The following is a 21,812-nucleotide window of genomic DNA, read 5'->3' on the forward strand; positions in this document are numbered from 1 at the left end:
TAATTTTGCAATTTCAACCCAATGTATCAAATACATGCAAAAACTTATTCATATGTTTAGAATTATTTTGTAGCAACTATTGAATGCAACTATTGAATGCTGTGTAATAGTTCTCTGGCTTATTCCATCTTATAGATTGATCTTAAAGAGAGGTATACTGTTGGGTATTATGCATGGCGTGAGAGAATGTACTTCGGAGGGGAGTCCACTTCCGTTTCTCTCGTTTCACACACGCCACCCATAACGGATCCGTTGTTGCTCTTGATTTATGCCAAGCTATAAATAAACACAAGAAGAAGAAATATCGGCAAAAACAGCTTTGGACGATACGCATCTGTGGCTTCTTGCACTTGCCTCAACAGTAACATGTAAAGGGACTGTGAAGAATAAAGGGAGGAAGGAATTCGGGTAGGCAGGGGCAGTATCCATTTCTCGACAGGGTTTGGGTCTCAAGCAATCGCTTTTACAGAATTAGAATTGGGATGGATGGATTGAGAGGTTAAATGCGGAAGGGGGTGAGGTGGGGTTTTCTTTGTGTGAAATAATTGTGTATGGAAACGCGCAGCCGCAAGCGGGCGGAGGCCTCAGCCCCTCCTCACTCTTCCTCTCGCCGCGCTTCCAAACGAGCTCGCCTCTGCGTTTCATCTTCCATATCGACTCCTACGCCATCTCACCCTCAATCTCGATCTCTATCGCAATCGCAATTTCGAACAAATTCTCGCATGGACTCATCTTCAGCGTCTGCTTCTGCCTCCCGACGGGACTCTGGCGGAAAGAATTGGAGTTACGGCGACAGTAAGCGAGAGAAGGATTCAGGCGACAAGGGCAAAGAAAAGGAGAGGGAGAGGGAAAGGGAGAGAGAGAGGGAGAGGGTAAGGGAGGCAGTGGAGGAAGAGGAGAATGAGGAGGAGGAGGAAGAGAATAGGAACAGCAATAGCAACAGCATACTGCACCAGAATCTGACGTCGGCAAGCAGTGCGTTGCAGGGGTTACTGAGGAAGTTGGGGGCAGGGCTGGATGATCTGTTGCCGGGAGGTTCACATGGAGGAAGTGGGGGAGGCTCAGGCTCTCATGGGCGCGTGAAGAGAATTCTATCAGGACTACGGGCTGACGGGGAAGAGGGGCGGCAGGTGGAAGCACTCAGTCAACTGTGCGAGATGGTGTCGATAGGCACGGAGGAGTCGCTCAGTAGCCTCGCGGTCGATGCATTCGTGCCTGTGCTGGTGGGCCTGGTCAATCACGAGACTAACGCAGACATAATGTTACTTGCCGCAAGGGCTCTGACTCACCTCTGTGATGTACTGCCTTCCTCATGCGCTGCGGTAGTGCATTATGGAGCCGTTCCCTCTTTTTGTGCCCGCTTGCTCACCATCGAGTACATGGATCTGGCAGAACAGGTAGTTAAGCTACCATGATTGTCATTTCATTACAAATGATGTGTGATCATTTATCGGGATTCCACTGCCAAGTTTTCGAGTCAATCTTAATTGCCTCATATTTTGTGTATAATGTTTCACCATGTTTACTGTATAATGGCTATGAAAGATGCATTTTAGCAAGCTGCTCCGCGTAAAATATGGAGAGCAATGACTACACGATTGAATCTAGAGAGATTACAACATAATGAACATCTTTCTTTCACTTCCCTCTCTCGTTCTATACATTTTCAAAACTTCCAACATTATTTTTTTTTACCCTTGGAATGAAATCGTCGTTCGCGCTTCCAATTGGGGCCGATTTTACGTCATGCGATACATCGGCTGGTTTTAAGTTTCAAAATTTAAGGGCTAAATTAATCTAGTTGATGACCGACAAGAAATTATTTGTTCTGAAAAAAAGTGTGATGCTTTTGTCAAATTAGAATTTTTTCTCAAAATATGAGTACTTTCATCTAAAAATTCACTAAACTTCGCATAATTTGCTCGCATTTACAAGACTACACGGGGGTTTCGTCGTTGTTGTTATCTTTATTTATGAAATGGATTTTTCAACAAACAAATCTAACATGATAGTGAGAGTTATTTCATTTTTTTGACTTACATGGTCTCTATTTCAGTCCTTGCAAGCGCTGGAGAAGATTTCTCATGAGCACCCAACTGCTTGTCTCCGGGCAGGGGCCCTTATGGCAGTGTTGTCATACCTTGACTTCTTCTCTACTGGTGTTCAGGTAATCTATGAAAGTTTTCTAAATTTTAAATCAGCGAGCAAATAATAAACCACATTCACCGTAGTTGGCAGTAGGTTGTACTTGAACCATAGAAAAGATCACTAGGGATATTCGAACTTGTCTAAAGAAATGGGTCGAAGATCTACTCATATTATGGGGCCTTTAATGGCTAACATAATGTCTATGCCAGTGGCGCATATCAGGATCTGGGTTCTTATTATCTTTGCTTGTGAGCTATGATTATAATAATGTCATATGAGCGATGATCTTTTAAAAAGGGAGATATATTCTTGTCCTGCACAAATATTTCTCATGTTTGTTACCCGAATACCGAATGCCAGAAATTCATAGATATCTTTGTCCTGGTATCGTCCTTAAATTCTTTCTGTTATATGTATTGTCAGTGGACTGTTTTGGAAGGGAGATATTTACATCTGTGTACAGATTTAGTCACTCTTTATTGACTACCTAGTTATATGACAGTTAGATGTTATAAGGTTGATAGCTACTTTAGTCTTTAATAAATAGATTTTCATTGGTTACTTACAGTTTTTGTTATTTTTATGCCTCCTTTCCAGTATGATTTTTCTTATTCATAAGCTAACGATGCAACGATGTTGAAACTCATCAGAGGGTAGCATTGTCAACAGCAGCCAACATGTGCAAAAAACTACCATCTGATGCCGCGGATTTTGTTATGGAAGCTGTACCCTTGCTTACAAATCTTCTTCATTATCATGATTCCAAGGTAAAGTTTAACTAATCAATGAATTTGCATTTTCTTTTCTGTTCTTTTCTACTCTGAAATATTGGAATGTGTTTTTAGTCAGTTATTGGTTGCATCATAATGCTGTGTTCTACAGGTGTTAGAACATGCATCTGTTTGCTTGACTCGTATTGCAGAATCTTTTGCATCTTCTCCCGAGAAATTGGATGAACTTTGCAATCATGGTTTAGTTGCACAGACTACAAGGCTTGTATCAGTCAGTAGTTCAGGTGGTGCTCAGGCATCACTTAGCACTCCAACTTATACGGTAGGCTTTCAATTCAATATTGTACTGTTCAAACTAATATGTCTAGTGTGAACTCTCACTTCTTTAACGGGGTGGAGCATGCAGGGTCTGATCAGACTTCTTTCAACATGTGCTAGTGGTTCAACGCTAGCAACAAAAACGCTTCTAGTCCTTGGAATTAGCGGTATCCTTAAAGATATCCTGGCTGGTTCTGGCGTTATTTCCAGCATATCCATTTCTCCAGCTTTAAACAGGCCTCCTGAACAGGTATTTAAACCACTTCAATTCTGTTACGGGTAGGATGTTTTGCTTAATTATCATAAGGCAATTGATCATATCATGCCAATAACTTAGCTTTACTTGTTAAAACATTGCCTGAATGTAAGGTCATATGAGAAACAATGTAGTGATTATAGGGTATTGTTCAAACTGAACTAATTCTGAATTTAGTTTGAAACTGTTAAGATCATGGCTACAGTCCGATTGATTTAATCTTAAGATGCAATGTTGATATATATATATATATATATAATATTATTAATATAGATATTATATATATTATATTATATTATATATATACATGTATGTATTATATTATATTATATATATAATTTATTATACATATATATAAATCTAAGTTGCCGTATTGCGGTTCGGTTCCGGGTTCGGGTTCGAGAACCGGTTCGCTGGTTCGACAAAATTTTGAAAAGGGGTTTGGGTTCGTTTGGGTTCGCTAGTACAAAAACATGTAAATTTAAAATTTAAAAAAAAAAAAAAAAAAAATATATATATATATATATATATACATCTTTACGAAGCATGAGTTAGAATTAGAATGTAGCATAGTAGCATAAACACATTTGAACAACAAAAAACTTTAAAACAGCATAAACAATATAGTAGCAAACCACAGCGATCATTGGAACCTCTAGCGACTAGATCTCTTCCCTTTCATTTAAAAAATTCATAACTGTATCTGATTAGTTTATGCAGATCAACAGTAAGTTTTAATAAAAATTTCTTCTTTTCATAAATTTATTTACCAAACTCTTATTATGATTAACATAATCGATTGAACGTGGTCAAAAACTAATTAGATCTAGCTTGTAGAAGGTAAATCCCTTTGACCAGCTGAATATTCTTCAATCTCTTTGGGCACAATCTCCCAAGCACTGATAAACAACAGTAAACTAGAAAAAGACCATTCATGGAGGCCTTTGGATAACACAATCTGACGTCCCAGATTCAATATTCTTTAATACAATTTTTAATATACCTAGAGGAGAAATAATCAGCCAAACAGTGATAGACAATGTGGTAAGTAGCTGCTCCACCTGACCATATTCATGTGACCGTAACTTTCTTCTGCAGGGCAACATTTCTCAATAAAACGTTGTTTATTGTTTAGTGTTTGAAAAATTCATATTGCTACTCAAATAGGCCCTGAAATTCCTTGAAATTGGTCATGGTGGTCGCCACATGTTGAGCATCTTCTCTTGTGGGTGTCTCAAATTTAGTAGCATTTTGATTCAAATAGAAAGTGTTTTACAGCTAGGGATTACTCAACACTAAAAAACTGTGGCATTGTAATGCCTACCAACCTAGACCCAAGATGTATCAACATAAATTAAATTAAAACATGCTGTAATGTGGAAAATTTATATGTGGTTCTCCTGGGTTCGAACCCTGGTCCAAAATTTTATATGTGGTTCTCTTGGGTTTGAACCTTGGTTTGAACCAGGCCTCCAAAAACGAACCCAGGTTGAACCCAGGTCGAACCGGACCAGAACCACGAACTGGTTCGAACCGGTACGTGGTCCGGAGGGGGGGGGGGGAGGTACCCGTGCAACTTAGATATAAATCATAAGGTTATATTGTGATTTATATTGTTAATATATATTAACTAATAATGATTAATCATAAAGACATGTCTCTTCATGAGACATGTCTCCTACTCTTGACATGTCTCTTCATGAGACATGTCTCCTGAAGAGACATGTCTCCTACTCTTGTATTTATAAGAGTATGGGATCTGCATTTGGAAAATATCAATTATAACGGCAATATTATTACATTTGCAGAGATCCTAGAAGTTAATACAAACAACAGTTCATCCAATGCCGATTTAAAATTCCTGAATATTAACATATACTAAGCTATCTCTGAATTTACTTCCAACATGAATTAATTAAATAATTCATTCCTCATAAACCAGATGATAACATAACAATTTACAGCTAACGGATTGTATGAGAATTCAATCAAAATGCAACCCATACAAAGAATGCCAACTCAGAAGCTACAGATTACAATTTTTACATCAGATGATAAACATTTGCTGATCACTGCTGGTCTGATAATACTGATGACAGTTAGGTCTAATCACTCTCACCTTGAACCTATCTGCAATGATTCTTGCTGGTTGGGTTGAGTAAATTCCCTTGAGTGGAGCAATACTCAGATGGCTGTGGTGGGGTGAAGGGGCATGTATGAAAGTAGTGCTGATGAGCTTGATCCATGGGTCTGAGACACAGGGTCCCTCTTCTCCACTGATCTAAGCTAGCGTGTTGAGTAGGGTGTGTGATTTGTGGCTTCTCTTTCCTCATTGAGGCTGAAAAGTGATCAGGTCCTAGATGAAAGCACAAAAGGACGTAAAGAGGGCAAGATTTTTATAAACAATGAAAATCAAAAGATATTTTGCACAGCTCTTGAACAGCAGATCCAAATGCATCATGATATCATGAATATCAAGGAAAACAGTGATAAGAAAAGTCACATCAGTAGCAGCTCCCTAATCCCACTAATTCAGGAAGTGCTAAAGGGTTGTAAGAGAACAAGGATAAAAAAGAGCATCTCAAACACCTTTCTGACTAAACCCATGGTATGACGAAGAATGCAAGGCCGCAAAAAGGAATTTTAAAGGGAGAAAGGAAAACAAAACAATCATAAAAGAATACAAACAGCTGATCAAATCCAAAAAAAAGGAATATGTGATTAATCGGAGGAAGGAGCTAATCATGTTAGGAAAGCACAATCCTAAAGATTTTTGGAGGAAGTTACAACAAGTTAGAAAACAGGTTGAAAATAAAATTACAGATTCTCAATGGTTAGAATATGTAAAAACTCTTTATGAGAGGCCGGAGGACAAAGTTTCACTCCCCACAATCAACAATTCGGATGAACTATTTTTTGATGAAGACATTACTCTAGGGTTAAGGAGATTAGCGAGTGGAAAAACTCAAGATATTGATGGGCTACAGGTTGAATTTCTAAAGTCGGGGACAGATTTGTTGACTCCACACATTAGGAACAATTTTAATATGGTTATGTAAGGCTGCTTTCCCATGGAGTTGACCACCAGTGTAGTTATTCCTCTCCATAAAAGCGGGGATGTCAACAACCCTTCCAACTTTCGCACCATCACGGTGAACCCCTTATTAAGCAAGCTCTATGCGAGTATGGTATAGTGGAGAATCAACGGATAGGCAGAAAAAGAAGGGAAAAGAGCTATGGGACAGGCGGGTTTCAGACCAAAACATTTCACCATTGATCACTGCATTACCCTAAGGTTCCTCATCGAAAAAATGTGGGATAAATAGGGTGAAGAGGCTTTTTGTTGCTTTGCTGACTTTAAGAAAGCTTTCGACACCATCCCTGGGGATAATTTATGGAATAAAATGGAAGAATTGGAGGTCCCAACAGAGTATAGAGCTGCTGTTTATAAACTTTATGAACAGGTAAAAGCGAAAATCAGAACCAAAGTGGGCATGTCGGAATGTTTTGGCAGCGACATAGGGGTCAAACAGGGGTGCCCGTTATCTCCTACCTTGTTTGGCCTCTATATTGACAAGTAAGAGGAATGGCTAAACAAAGCCAATGGAGAGGGAATTCAGTTGGCTGAATATATGATCAGATTGCTTATTTATGTTGATGACCTTATTCTCATTGGTAAAACAACACAGCGGCTGAGGGAACATTTGAAGAACATAGAAACCTTTTGCATAGAGGTAGGGATGGAGGTCAACACTTCTAAGACCAATATTATGGAAGATGCTTGATGGATCTCTTCTGTTGATCAGCTGTAATTTTATATTTTTAAACTTGTTTTCTTGTTTATTTATGTTTTCTTACAGAACTAGACAGAAGTGCAGAAAGGTTTGTTTGTTTTTGGTGGTTTTATAACATAGAAAGGAATAGGGAACAACAACCATGAAACAACCCTAAAATAAATAAGTATTCAGTAAAAATCAGAATTGTTGCAAACTGTACCAGGCAAATTTGTCTGAATTATAGAGCCAAGCAATAAATCCAATGCATTTCCCAAAACTCACACACAAATTTGATGTCAAACTGGAAGGTGAAGATTGCTCTTGAATCCAGCATACATTTGGAGGTGAATACAAGCAATACTCTATACACCACGTGGTGTATCTGCTGCAAATGGCATCCCACAGGCTGCAATGAACCACGTCCCAACTGGAAAGATGATATGCCATGCTGAAACCCCAATGAGAATTGATGCCTTTGTCCTTAATCACCATGCACAATGCCTAAGAGATTCGATGCCAAAGATTGCTGAGGGCTACGTCCCAGCCAATCACTAACCTAGGGTTTGCATCCTGGACTAGAAATCACCCATTCATAGCAAATTCATAAACAAGTTGTCAAATATGCAAAAGATGATCTTAGAATGAAGCTTCTATCTCCTTATAACCCCTCTCAATTGCAAATCAAACCCTAAGTGTCTCCAAGTGGCGTTGAGTAGTGAAAGTGTTATAATTTCTTATTTTAAAGTGGTCATGTTACTAGAAAATGACCTTTTTCCTCATAGACAGAAATCTGTTCACTGAATTGCCCTGAGACCAATGAGACAGATTTAGAGAATTTTGACACCTTTCCAACGAGCTATCACACCATTGGATGCGCATTCAGATGAGGCCAAAAACCCTTTATTACTCCAAAATGGCCAATAACTTAGCCTTATTTAATTATTAAACGCTAACTTAAGAAATATTAAAAATATAACCCAAATAGCCACAAAATGCCCAACTAACATCACAAACCATAAAATCATCCTGTCACTTGTCTGTGACTGAAGTCGAAAATCAAGGATCCACCGGCAGTCTCATCCCTAAAATCTAGGGATGCTCCTAAAATTTAGGAAACAAGCCCTATCCCTCTGAAACTGAACCCAAAGAGTAATCTCATGGAGACCCAACCTTAGGCAAGATCATACCTCCTAAAAATTAGGAACTACCTCCTAAAAACAAGGAACATCTCCCAACTGATCAATAATTGCCAGAACATCAAGTCCCCAACACTGAATAACCATACTGGGTCTCTATCCAACCCTGTCAGCCTACAAGACCTCATAATAAGTTCACTCACACGTCTCTGCTAGATTGAGCCAAAAGAGGGGACATGATAGTCCTCCCCTCTCGGAGATGCTTGCCTACAAGCAGTAAAACACTTATCCTCCACTAACCCAAGCAATCCAAATACAGAGCACCGATCGACCCCAAACCTGTAGTGTCTCGTCAAGACAAACATACTCCCCACTGTAAGGTGTAGAAGTGAAGTAGATCACATCGTCACAATAGAGTATCCACCCCTGAATACCCTCGCGCCCAAGAATCCAAACAAATGGCCATCCTGTCCTCCTGTCAGAGTTCAGACCAGTAGCCGGTCCCAAAACAATCCTGTTATGCAACCCGTCTCAAATCTCATACAATCTCCGTGGCAAATCTAAGGCATCCGCTCTTGTGTGTTGAGATATTGAGGGACATGGGGTTATGATCAAATCACTGTTACTATCTGAGTCCTGATCAGTAATCATACTCCTAGCTGATCCACCCTGAGACGGAAGTGGGCATGCCTTGAGCACGATCTTCCTTCTCCCCACCATAAACTCCAATTGTCTCTTCCTGAAGTCTTGGCTGTATCTCCCCAAGTATTGCAACCACTGTACACCCAAAACTACATCCGTGCCCCTTAGATCACACGTGTAAAAGTCATCTATCGAGGTGTATGATACCTTCATGCCTATGCTCAACTGTGGGATACCCTTGACGCATTGCAAAGTAAGACCATTGGCCACAGTCACATCTATTCCTGGAAAATTCTATGCTTGTAGACCACATCGGTCTACCATTCTTGTATTTATAAAATTATGTGTAGACCCATTGTCCACCAAATAATTCACAATATGCCCATGGATCATACCTGAGATGTACAAGAGGTGAATCATTGATGCACTTGACAACGTAGCCATAGTCCCCTGTGTTGCGACTGCAACCTTAGCATCTTCGGGCTCAATTTGGACACCATCATCTTTGTCATTTATATCCCGAACCTCCTCATCGTCCGCATCTAATATGACCTCAATAAGATGTGCCTTTCCCTGCCCAAGGCACCTATGTCCCGGTACCCATGGCTCCTTACAAGAAAAACATAATTTCCTCCTCCTTAGTTCATTTCTAGAATCCAGGTCTACTTTGGGAGGTGGAGGTGGCATGTCCTTAGCCTGTAAAGGAGGTCTCTGTGGTGCTTGTACATTCCTCGATTGTTTCTTATCAGTCGGATAAGAGGTAGGAGTGGTGTCCAATCTCAATGTCACATCAATAGCATCCTTAAGAGTGGCCGGCTTGAAAGCACGAACCAATCCCTTAAGCCTGTCTTGCAATCCCTCAATGAATAGCATCACATTACGCTTTTGTGTCATATCAGGTACCATAATTGCAATGCGTTGGAACTGATTAATATAAGCTTCTGCATGACCAATTTGTCTCAGATGAGCCAACTCTCTATAGTAAAGTTTTGTATCCTTACGGTCAAACCGTGTAATGAGTCGCTCAGTGAACTCAACATAGGAATGTACTAATGCGTGATCTTGGGTAACCAATCCATGGTGCCACCAATCATAGGCAGTCCTCTCCAGATGCAACACAACAAACTGAATAGCCTCTCGCTCAGGCATGGGCCATAATGAAAGACATATATCCAGCTTGTGAACCCAAGCTCGTGTACTCGTATCTCCTGAGCCATTATATGTAGCCAATGTGATCTTCCCAGTAGCTCTATTGAGGTCATAGTTCTGCTGCTGCTGTGGTGGTCTATAACCACGATCTCCCCTAAACCTAGGTGTATCTCTACACTGTGCATAATACTGGGGAAGAGGGAAGACATCCCTAACCTCAGGGGGTAGAGCTCTCCACTTAGTTGTGGCTGCCAAAACTGACTCTTGGAACCCCACCTCTGGTGGTTCCACTTGTGCTGGCTGTTCATCTGGTATGAACTGAGGAAGCAATGGTCTATTCGTAGTAGGTGTACGATGGCGATGCCGCCTAGAGGAATGAAGGGAGCTCCCAACTGAAAAATGGAACTGATGGCTGCACTGACTACCAACCACTGAAACTGATCTACTTCACCCGGCTTTGTGTCCACCCATCTCCAAACGCTCCAAGGTATCCTGTAATTTGTCTAAAGCCTGAGCTATCCTGGGCTGAGTAGTGAATAGGGTCCGCACCATCTCTCTCTCTCTTCATCATCCTGATTCCCTGTGCCGCCCACCTGCTCTTCTGCCATAATAGGTTCCTGGTGTATTCCAAACCCTTACGTTGAGCTCTCTTGCGCGTATAAAATTTGTGTATCTCAGCTCTTGGATGCATCAATTTGTATTCAATCCACCAACTAGTGACTACCCAGATGCTAATATGAATTATCAAAACTTTTGATCCAGTACCCAGATGCCAAAATGAATTATCAAAACTTTTTAACCAGTACCCATATGCTGAAATGAATTATCAAAACTTTTTATCCAATACCTAGATGTCAAAATGAATTATCAAAACTTTTTAGCCAGTACCTAGATGCTGAAATGATTTATCAAAACTTTTTATCCAATACCCAGATGTTGAAAATTGTTGTGATAATTTCTTACAAACCCTACAGGCTGGCAGGATGTAAGCTCTGATACCACTGAAAGATCCTTGATGGATCTCTTTTGGTGATCTGCTGTAATTTTATATTTTTAAATCTGTTTTCATGTTTATTTATGTTTTCTTGCAGAACTAGACAAAAGTGCAGAAAGGTTTGTTTGTTTTTGATGGTTTTATAACATAGAAAGGAATAGGGAACATCAACCATGAAACAACATTGAAATAAATAAGTATTCAGTAAAAATTAGAATTATTGCAAATTGTACCAGGCAAATTTGTCTGAATTATAGAGCCAAGCAATAAATCCAATGCATTTCCCAAAGCTCACATACAAATTTGATGTCAAACTGGAAGTTGAAGATTGTTCTTGAATCCAACATACATTTGGAGGTGAATACAAGCAATACTCTATACACCGCGTGGTGTATCTGCTGCAAATGGCATCCCACAAGCTGCAATGAACCACGTCCCAATTGAAAAGATGATATGCCACGCTGAAACCCCAATGAGAATTGATGCCTCTGTCCTTAATCACCACACACAATGCCTAAGAGATTCGGTGCCAAAGATTGTTGAGGGCTACGTCTTAGCCAATCACTAACCTGGGGTTTGTGTTCCAGACTAGAAATCGCCCATTTAGAGCAAATTCATAAACAAGTTGTCAAATATGCAAAAGATGATCTTAGAATGAAGCTTCTATCTCTTTATAATCCCTCTCAATTGCAAATTGAACCCTAAGTGTCTCCAAGTGGCGTTGGGTAGTGAAAGTGTTATAATTTCTTATTTTAAAGTTGTAATGTTACTAGAAAATGACCTTTTTCCTCATAGATGGAAATCTGTTCATTGAATTGCCTTGAGACCAAAGAGAAAGATTTAGAGAATTTCGACACCTTTCCAACGAGCTATCACACTATTGGATGCGCATCCAGATGAGGCCAAAAACCCCTTATTACTCCAAAATGGCTAATAACTTAGCTTTATTTAATTATTAAACGCTAACTTATGAAATATTAAAAATATAACTCAAATAGCCACAAAATGCCCAACTGACATCACAAACCATAAAATCATCCTGTCACTTGTCTGTGATTGAAGTCAGAAATCAAGGATCCACTGGCAGTATCATCCCTAAAATCTAAGGATGCTCCTAAAATTTAGGAAACAAGCCCTATCCCTCTGAAACTGAACCCAAAGTGTAATCTCATGGAGACCCAACACCGGGCAAGATCATACCTCCTAAAAAGTAGGAACTGCCTCCTAAAAATAAGGAACATCTCCCATCTGGTCAATAATTGCCAGAACATGAAGTCCCCAACATTGAATAACCATACTGGGTCTCTATCCAACCTTGTTAGCCTACAAGACCCCATAATATGCTGACTCACATGTCTTTGCTAGACTGAGCTAAAAGAGGGGACATGACATGTCATGGTCTTTTCCTTGAGGAAAATGAAACAACAATGCACTTTCATATTTAATGACAAAGTGCTAGAAATTGTAGAAAAATACAAGTATCTAGGGATAGATTTCCATTACCGGCTCAATTGGGAAACATGTAGATCAAAAAGGATACTGGGAGGATGGAAGGCATCTTATCTTCTTCAAAACAAGTGCAGGACAACAGAGTTATAGGACCGGAAGACTAAGAAAAACCTCTTTGGGTTGTCAGTGATACCAGTTATTTTATATGGCAGCAAGGTATGGGGGAGCAGTGTATCGAACCATAAATGGCGACAAATTGAAAGAATTCAAAAACACTTCATTGCAACTAATCTCAAAATCAAATCAATAGTTTCATACGAGATTATTTTAGTAGAGGCGGGCATGTTCCCGATGGAGGCCTCGACAATTGTTAGATTGTGATATTGCTCTCAGGAATTAATTGTGTGACTTGCTATGGAAATTATTACAATTTGACTCGCTGTGGAAATTATCTCCTACTTATCAATTGTTAGATTGTTGAGCTAACTTTAAAAAGTGAGTAAAATGGATGCACATTGCTGGCCTAGTAGGGTGGTTGACGGAGAATTGGCTCGTTGGAAGAAGATGTGGAAGAAACAAAATGATAAATGGTCCAACAAGTGGCACATTGACTACCAAGAGTGCCCAGAAAACAATTCTGAAATTAAAAAATGGGTGGCAGAAAAACTCAGATCTACCATGTGGGCAAACCAGTTGGGTAGAAAAAAAGCCTATTATATCAAAGAATTTAATCCCACCTGTGAACATGACGACAAAGAGTATTTAGGAGCTGAGATTAAAGGAAAGGCAAAAATCCTAATCGCTTTGGTTCACACTGTTTGAGATGTGAAACTGGTAGATGGAAGGTCCCTAAGGAAGAGTGGGAGGACAAAGTTTGCAGATTTTGCAATGAGGGCATGGTGGAAACGGAGCGACACTATCTGAAGGATTGTACAACATATGAGGACAGTCACAACCAGCACAAAGAAACTTTAAAAGTGAACAACATAAAAGACCTTTTCGAAGGACCAAGACTCCTCAAGGGGGCCATTTTACTTATGCAGATTCACAACAAAAGAGACAGTCTGGAGAAATCACATCAGACCGACTAGGAGTGTCATGTGGGTCAGTGGATTCACAACAAAAGAGACAGTCTAGAGAAATCACATCAGACAGACTAGAAATCACATCTATGATCCCTGCTGACTGACTATAAAGGGTATGAATCAAGCCAGTGCTCTGCTAAGTTTTGTTTTGAAATGGTGGATTAAACATTTATAATGCTTTGCAAATCCTTGCTAGGAATTTACACAGGAAAACTTGGTAATGTTTTTTCTTACCAAATTTGGTCACTTGGGGCTTTCATCCCTAATGATAGCTACAGCTGCAGCTGATAAAATCAGAAATTTCTTGCAAACCAAATATCCCCTCTCGAAGAAAGTTTGCCTTGTTTTATACTTGAAGGAAAAACCCTGTGGATGGATTTCAGTCTCAAGAGTTGGAAATCAATGTCCCTTAAAGTTGAAATTTATATTCTTTAAAAATAGTATAACAATTTTTATTTATATATATTTGTATGATTAACTTAGTGTTTAAAAAAACACTCTCATTAGACTAAAAATATTAATATTTTGAATTTTCCTTTCTTGATGAAAGGGGATATGACAGTCCTTGCCCCAAATATTGCTTGTTTTCAAGCTATGACAACTCTGGAAACTCTGTCCACATCACACCAAGGTAGCATATCATGGGTTCATTGATCATTCTCCTTATACAGGTCAGTTATCCTTCAAGTTAAAATGGTGATTCAAGAATCAGACAACAATCCTGATCCCCGCTGGCAAGTGTGACAGTGTACCCACTACAGCAACTGTAATGTCCCTTTCTTGGGGACATTAGAAATATTAAGGGAGGGTCATCACTATAATATTAAATTGACTATGAGAGCAGAAATGTCATTAATTAAAAGTCAAATTAATATTCCAAGTGGGCAAAAGAGGACGTGGAAAGATAAGACGAAACCCAGAAAAAAAAAAGTGGAAGGGTCATCGTTGCGAGCATAAAAGGAGATGAGGCTCTATCCTTTGGGGGGCATGATTTACATATTCAGATTCCAGTTCTCTCTTGTGAGAGTTTTCAGAAAGCTTCAGCTTTCAGCCAGTGTGAGGATGTAGCCCCTCGTGCAGGCAGGTAGTGGACGAAAAACCATTGTCAGGGGAGATATCATTTCAGGTGTCTCGGTTGTGCTTACAGGTTCATCTCTTTAGTTTTCCAATCTGACTGTAGAACTGTGTTTAAGATTGGATTTATAGTTGCTACTTATTGTATTGCTGTTGTATAATACAATAATGTCTTAAGAGCTGTTTTGGATGTTGCTGGTTATTATTCTGCTGATGTATGAGTCAATAACATGCTTCCGGATTTGTTGAAAGGATGCTGGTTTAGTATTTTGGATTTGTATTACATTTTCATATGCTTGAGTTTTAATATATCATTTTTAAAAGACAGATTTAGTGGAGAGGATTCAGGTTTATTTGCTGTTCATATTTCATCTGCATGTGGATGTGTTTCTGAGTGTGTTATTTAAAATTGAGTTTGAGTAAATACCTAGCTGAATATCATTGATTATTCATATTGTGGGTTATCTGTTATATGGGTTCGTACTCTTAAGATTCACATTTAAGGGGAAACTGGGATTCAGGACAATATAGTGCTGGTTCAAATTATTAGAGTGCTGGTACGGGTCATTACAGCAACCCACAAGCTTCAAAAAACCCACCATTCTCAAAACTCTCTGCTTCTTCATGAGCTGCATTTATAGCATGTTATTGTGTCAAAATCAAAGCATCTTCCTATGCAGCAATATTTTGTCAATAGTTTTCTTATATCTCTGCAGTTGCAACTTTTAATTTACACTTCGAGTTTTCTGGCAAATAATAGCTGGAGTCTTAGGTCCCATCACCTATTATAATATAGACCTGATTAATGAGTCACTCTAGGATACTGTCAACTATCTTTTGAGTTTTATGACTGCAGTGTGAAGTGGCTGGAATAGTGGGCTGTATCCAACCTTAATCCTGATAATATTTTGAAGCCCATACATATACCATAATGCATGTACACTTTCTCAAATCATGGTATACAGCCCTATGCTTAATCCTCGACGTTAGTGCACAAGCAGGCAATTCATCTGATTTGGAAATACACCTTTTCATGTGGCCCTATTAGACAGAAATGAAGTCCTTTTGGACTGGTTATTTGTATAGCAATATTCTTTGCAACCACATTTTCAAGATCAACAAAGTATTTCTTGACAACTGAGTATGTTGGATTGTTTTGCAAAGAGTTCAGATAAGTAAATTTCAATTTCACTGTTTTAATGACCTCATTGCTCACTTGTGTGACCTTCATCCCCAGGAGTACTCTTCTTCTGTGGCTTGGCCATTTGAATTTCTTCAAAGCTGTAGCACTTAATTGACAACTTTTTCATGGCTTCCAATAATATGCAGAGATGATTGAAATTGATAATAACAGCAGTCCTCATATTCGCAGCAACATTCATCAAGCTTCAGGGCTTACCATTAGAAAGATGTCTTGGATCAGATTGTTGGTGGATTGGAAGGTGGCTGTAACAGTCACACTTTTCTTGGGATTTATGTTCAAACACCAGTATGTCTATGGGAATAGTGCAACCTATTTTTCTCAAAAGACAAGACCTCATACACATGATATCTAGCAAAGAAAACTTCCTTGTATCTGTAGATCTGAATGATATTGATAATCCAAGACATGAATTTTGCAATATGATCAATTGGAGCACAATAACCTGGCTACAAAACCGAGTTCCTTGATTACTTTCAAGAAGATAGTAGTGTGGAACTTCCCTGTACCAGCTGAGAAAACTTCAATAATGGATTGAAGAACCATGTGATTAAAAGCTCTTCTTTGGCTTATAAAGAAATTACGCTTGCTATGAAACAATCATTATTTTATTGAGCCATGGTGACAGCAGGAACTTCTTCAATATCTTGAAGTGACATCTTTTCTTTCTTGAACCCCACTCCACGGCAAGCTCTCCCATAGGATGTTTTTGATATGCCTAATATTATGCCGAAGTCACCCATGTCTAGAAGTTTGTGCATTCTATGTACCCATCTACTATATTGGTTAGCCACTCTGTTGGTAGAGGATCCAATCATATAGCTGAGTTTTATGACTATACCTTGAGCTGAAAATAAATCACCACAAGTCACTTGGTATCTAATCCACATTAGCATTAGGGTGGTTGATCTCCATAACTAAAACTTTACATATTTATAATGTCCCCTTTTTGAAATAGGTTTAAATAAAAACAACATAAATAAAAATTTCCCAATATAAGAGGATAGAAATAAAATTTAATTAAAAAATATAAAAGAATAAAATTAAACTATAACGTAATTAAAATTTAGTTAAGTCAAAAGGCATGAAATGAAAAGTTGTGACTCTGTCAAACACGGTATATGAAAAGAGAAGAAAAATTCATTTGAAAGTGGGAAGAGGAAGGAAGAGAAGAAGGAATAAGAAGGAAAGAAGAAAGTGACTCCTTGAAAAGCCAGAGTTATGAAAGGTTGTGCTTCTTTCAAAGGGCAGCAATGATGAAGGGTTGGGATTATGAAAGGTTGCGACTCTTTTGATGATGGGCTGTGACTCTTTCAAAAGGGTTGTAATCATGAAAGTTTGTGACCTTTTTTAAGTGTAGCAGAACTAGGGATTATGGCTTTTACTGTAGAACACAGATTTACCACTAAGAGGGGGAGTGAATTAGTAGTAAATATATCTTAAAACTTTTTATCCAATTCCAAACTTTAAACAATTATTCTGATTGCATAGTACAATTAAAGCATCAAATGAAGACGAGAAATACCATAAGATCAATCAAGTACACTGTGCACAAGGTTATGACATGGAAATCCAAAATGAGAAAATCCACAGTGAGTAATGTTGCTAGGATCTACTGTCCTAATCCAGCCTCACGAATCTGAAACCAATTACAATCTTTAAGGGCTTCAACCCCAAGGAGTCTCCTAACCCGTTGAAGAGCAACAACTCTGTCACAACTTGAGCACCTACTCAACAAATCTGAACACCAATCCAATTATAACTCCAATTTTTGAATGATTTGAAGACCGGTTACAATATAACTAGTAACCAAAGACATATTACACAAGTTATACTTCAGTGATAGTTCTGATATACACAATTACTAAAAACTGGTTATAAGTATTCTTCTGTACAATCAACACAACCTGAGATGTATGAAATTTCCTTGCAGACTAAATCAGAAGCATATGATTATAAATAACTCAACATTGTTTCAATACATCTTCAATAAACTGAAAGAGATCTGAAAGTATAAATTATTTGATTTCTAACAGTTGTTGAATCTTGATTATAATTTTTAATGTGATTGAGGTTGATAATCAGATTACCAAAAGTAAGATACCTGAATACTGAGGAATTCAATTAGATACCAAAAGACCATGTCCAAACTCTGCCACTCTCGCTGAATGATTTTCGATCAATTATCCAATAACATTCCAGTCTCTGCTACAGTTCAGCATATATACCTGTTCTTATTATTTTACACAGCTCAGTTTGTCTTCAGATTTCTGTGTAGTCAGAATTTTTCCTTTTCAGACATTCCCTTCTTTTTCAATAACACACCTACATCATCTTCATAACATATAATTTCTTTTATCAACGCATCTTTGCAACTTTCCAGTCAAGTGTACAAACTATTTTGCGAGTTATAATGATTCTGCACACACACTTTCCCGAGATTGAGAACATAAATATAAACTCACATGTCTATTCAATATTGTCTATTAAATATTATCCAGTTACAAGTGCCGCTGCCTTCAAAATGTGACAAGTGGCGATAGACAGCTAATTTTCAATATTTATTTTCTTAATCTGACAGCTTTAACAAAAATGTGTTAGCCTGATAATATAGTGGTGAGTAATATGCACTGCTGATTTAAAGATAAATATCTTTTTCAAACTATTAGGTATAGAAGCCATTCCTTATTAAGAAGATTTATTAAAAATAAACAGTAAGTCTCCAATGCTTGTCTGGAGTCCTGGACACACACTTTCTGTTGGAACAACTACATCTTTTCGACAATCATATTTCATTATTAACTTAACAAAGGATTTACTATATATATATATATATTCTTTTTTTGATAGGCAGTACGCCATGAGGCCCATGATTGTGTTTAGATTCAAAAACCATCTCAATTTGGCACCAAAGATTAGAGATGGATAGGTATCCTTGGTGTAGCCCTTACATAAATATCTCAGAGTAATTTGACCAATTAAAGGATATACTATATTCGATAAGTGAATAGTTGCTTATATAAAATAAACATGAGGGACCAGGCACTTAACAATATAGGAAAGTTACTATTTTTAGTATTTTATAACTGGTTCAATAATTCTATAGAAGGCATGTTAGTTCATGTTGACCATCTTTGAACAAATTCCACATTTTCTTCTTTGACAGTTAAGGGCAAAATTTGTAATATATCAATCTCATCTTTTGTCATCTACTGTTCATAGAGCTCACAAACACCCCCTGAACCATTACATTGTTTACAATTTCCAGCGAAGATATATTTCTTCAGCCACTGTGCCTATGGTCTGCATATACTATCACGGAAGATGCATAGCTTAAAACGTTAGCAATGCACAGAAGATATTGGATATTGATTTGATAGTTCTTTTATTTGACATCAATGACAATAATGTTAACAGTCTCCCCCTTTGACATTGATGTTGAAACACCCACAATGGAGTATTATCGGCAGTGAAACAAACCAATATACATTGCTGAAATCAAACCATAAAAACTGAACCAATCTGACACAGAAATCAACTGAACCAAATTACCAATATTCAATGCTGAAATCAAACCATAAAAACTGACCCAATCTGACACTGAAACCAACTGAATCAAATATGCCAAAACCCTGAAAACATGTCACCAAATCTAAAACATAGCAAATTTCTCCCATTTTGACATCAATGGCAAATAGTTGGGTATGAAAGATAGATACAAGAAGAAACTCTCCCTATATACCACCTTAGATGCAAGAAAGTAGTGTGCCACTCCAAGTTGTTGCTGCAGCCACTCAACAGTAGCTGTGTGGAGAGGCTTAATAAAGATATCAGCCAAATTCTGTTTAGTAACATATTCAAGACAAACCTCACGATCAGCAACTTGTTCTTTTAAGAAATGATATTTGATAGAGATATGCTTAGTATGTGAGAGAACTGCAGCAATATATTGTTGCTTCATCCACAATATTGTGTACAACAAGCAGCTGCAACAATATATTCAATGCTAGCTGTAGACAAAGTAATAGAGTCTTGCTTCTTGCTCAAACCTAACTGGTTTCCTAAAAGAGAGGTGCTACCATTGATGCTACGATGATTATCAACACAATGTGACCAATTGACATCCTGTATATGTTGTCAATTTAAAGTCATCAGATCTAGATTACCACAAGCTATAATTGATACTAATAGTACCTTTTTAGATCCTGAATATTCTCTTAACTACATCAAGGTGAGAAACCTTAGAAGCTTGAAATCGAGCAACCATACAATCTGCTTGCATTATATTTGGTCTAGATGCCGCGAGATACAATAAACTACCAATCAGTAACCTATACCTTGTTTGATCTGTAGATGGAAAATCATCATTCTTACTCATTTACGTCATGTAACCATTGATGCACTAAGAGGTTTGCAGTCCTCCATTATAACTTTTTGAGCATTTCCTTGGTGGGTTTAGTTTGTAACAAAAATTTGTGTGCATTCAACTGGGAAACTTGTAATTTAAGAAAATAAGATAACTCTCCTATCATAGACATTTTAAATGCTGATGACATTTGATTAGCAAAACCTTTACTAACTTCATCATCCCACCAAAAATAATATCATCTATATATACCATAGTTCCAAGAATCACGGCGATTCATGCGATTCACGCGATTTTGCGATTCGATTCAAGCCAAACGATTTTTTGTGAATCGGTGAATCGAATCAGCGATAAAGGGTTTATGAAATAAGTTACTCACTAAATTTCAAGGGTTTTTCAAATTTTCCAATTCATGGCCGATTCACGATTTGATTCGGCCTTGTCGATTTCGATCCAATTCCAATTCTTGTTACTTTGATATATACAACCCCAACAAAAACGTTATCTCCAATAGATTTGAAATATAATTACTTCCCATTACCTCTATAAAAACCTTGCTGTGAAAGATGCTGATTAAGTCCGGAATACTAAGTCCTAGGTGCTTATTTGAGACCATATAAGATCTTTTTGAGTCTCAATGCATAGTCCTCTTTACTTGCACAAACAAAACCTTATGGCTATTCCAGATAGACTTCCTTTTCTAAAAACTCATTCAAAGAAAGTTGACTTTACATCCATCTGCCAAACTTTAAAGTTATTCACACTGAGGATGCCAAAAACATGCATATAGCTTCTAATCTGGGCACAAGAGCAAATGTATCGTCGAAATCAATCCCTTCAATTTGTGCATGACCTTTACATGCCAATCTAGTGGCTTTTCTAACAATTTTGTCATCTTCATTGAGCTTATTTCTGAACACCCATTTAGCAGCAATTACATTTTTATCTGATGGTTGAGGAACTAACTCCCAAGAATTATTTTTGTCAATTTGAGTAAATTCTTCTTTCATTGCATTACCCAGTTAACATCTGTGTTAGCTTCTTTGTATATTTTATGCTCCATTTCAGAACTTTAAAGACATTAGCTTCTTCAGCATAATTTTTAACAACTTTTTTCCTTGTTTGAATTCCATTATCTTTATTTCTTATTATTTGTTGTTGAAATGGTTTCTTTCAACAAACTTGAAGGATTCTTTTCACCAATGTTTTCAAAAGAAATTTGACTAGCATGCTCTGAACTTTTTTCATCATCTGATTTAGAAGTATCTTTTGCAGGAGAATTTTCGGTACACACTATCTGTATCAACAATAGAATCTGTGAAGTTGTCTTTGTGTTGTTCCTCATATATGTTTAGTTCTTGTTGGACCACAAAGATCAGTGTGAATCAACTCAAGAGGTTATAAATTTGAATATTCGTTTGGCTTGAAACTTATTGTAGTTTGTTTTCCCCATTGACATTCTTTGTAAACAATATTCTCAGGTTTAC

At 37.9% G+C, this 21,812-nt stretch overlaps 1 protein-coding gene across 1 annotated transcript in view; it reads left to right on the plus strand.

The window, feature by feature from the left end:
• The first annotated feature begins 307 nt into the window (after positions 1-307).
• KAK (HECT ubiquitin protein ligase family protein KAK) overlaps positions 308-21,812 on the plus strand; it is a 79,444-nt gene continuing 57,939 nt past the window's right edge. The window contains exons 1-5 of the mRNA XM_089820880.1: positions 308-1,397; positions 2,057-2,167; positions 2,799-2,915; positions 3,031-3,201; positions 3,286-3,447. Of these exons, the coding sequence (XP_089677006.1) occupies positions 552-1,397; positions 2,057-2,167; positions 2,799-2,915; positions 3,031-3,201; positions 3,286-3,447 (1,407 nt within the window). The 5' untranslated portion in view covers positions 308-551. The remainder of the gene's footprint in view (positions 1,398-2,056; positions 2,168-2,798; positions 2,916-3,030; positions 3,202-3,285; positions 3,448-21,812) is intronic.

This window comes from Cupressus sempervirens, chromosome 3 (assembly GCF_028749045.1).
Source record: "Cupressus sempervirens isolate cs-2001-9-10 chromosome 3, ASM2874904v1, whole genome shotgun sequence".
Classification (NCBI taxonomy): domain Eukaryota; kingdom Viridiplantae; phylum Streptophyta; class Pinopsida; order Cupressales; family Cupressaceae; genus Cupressus; species Cupressus sempervirens.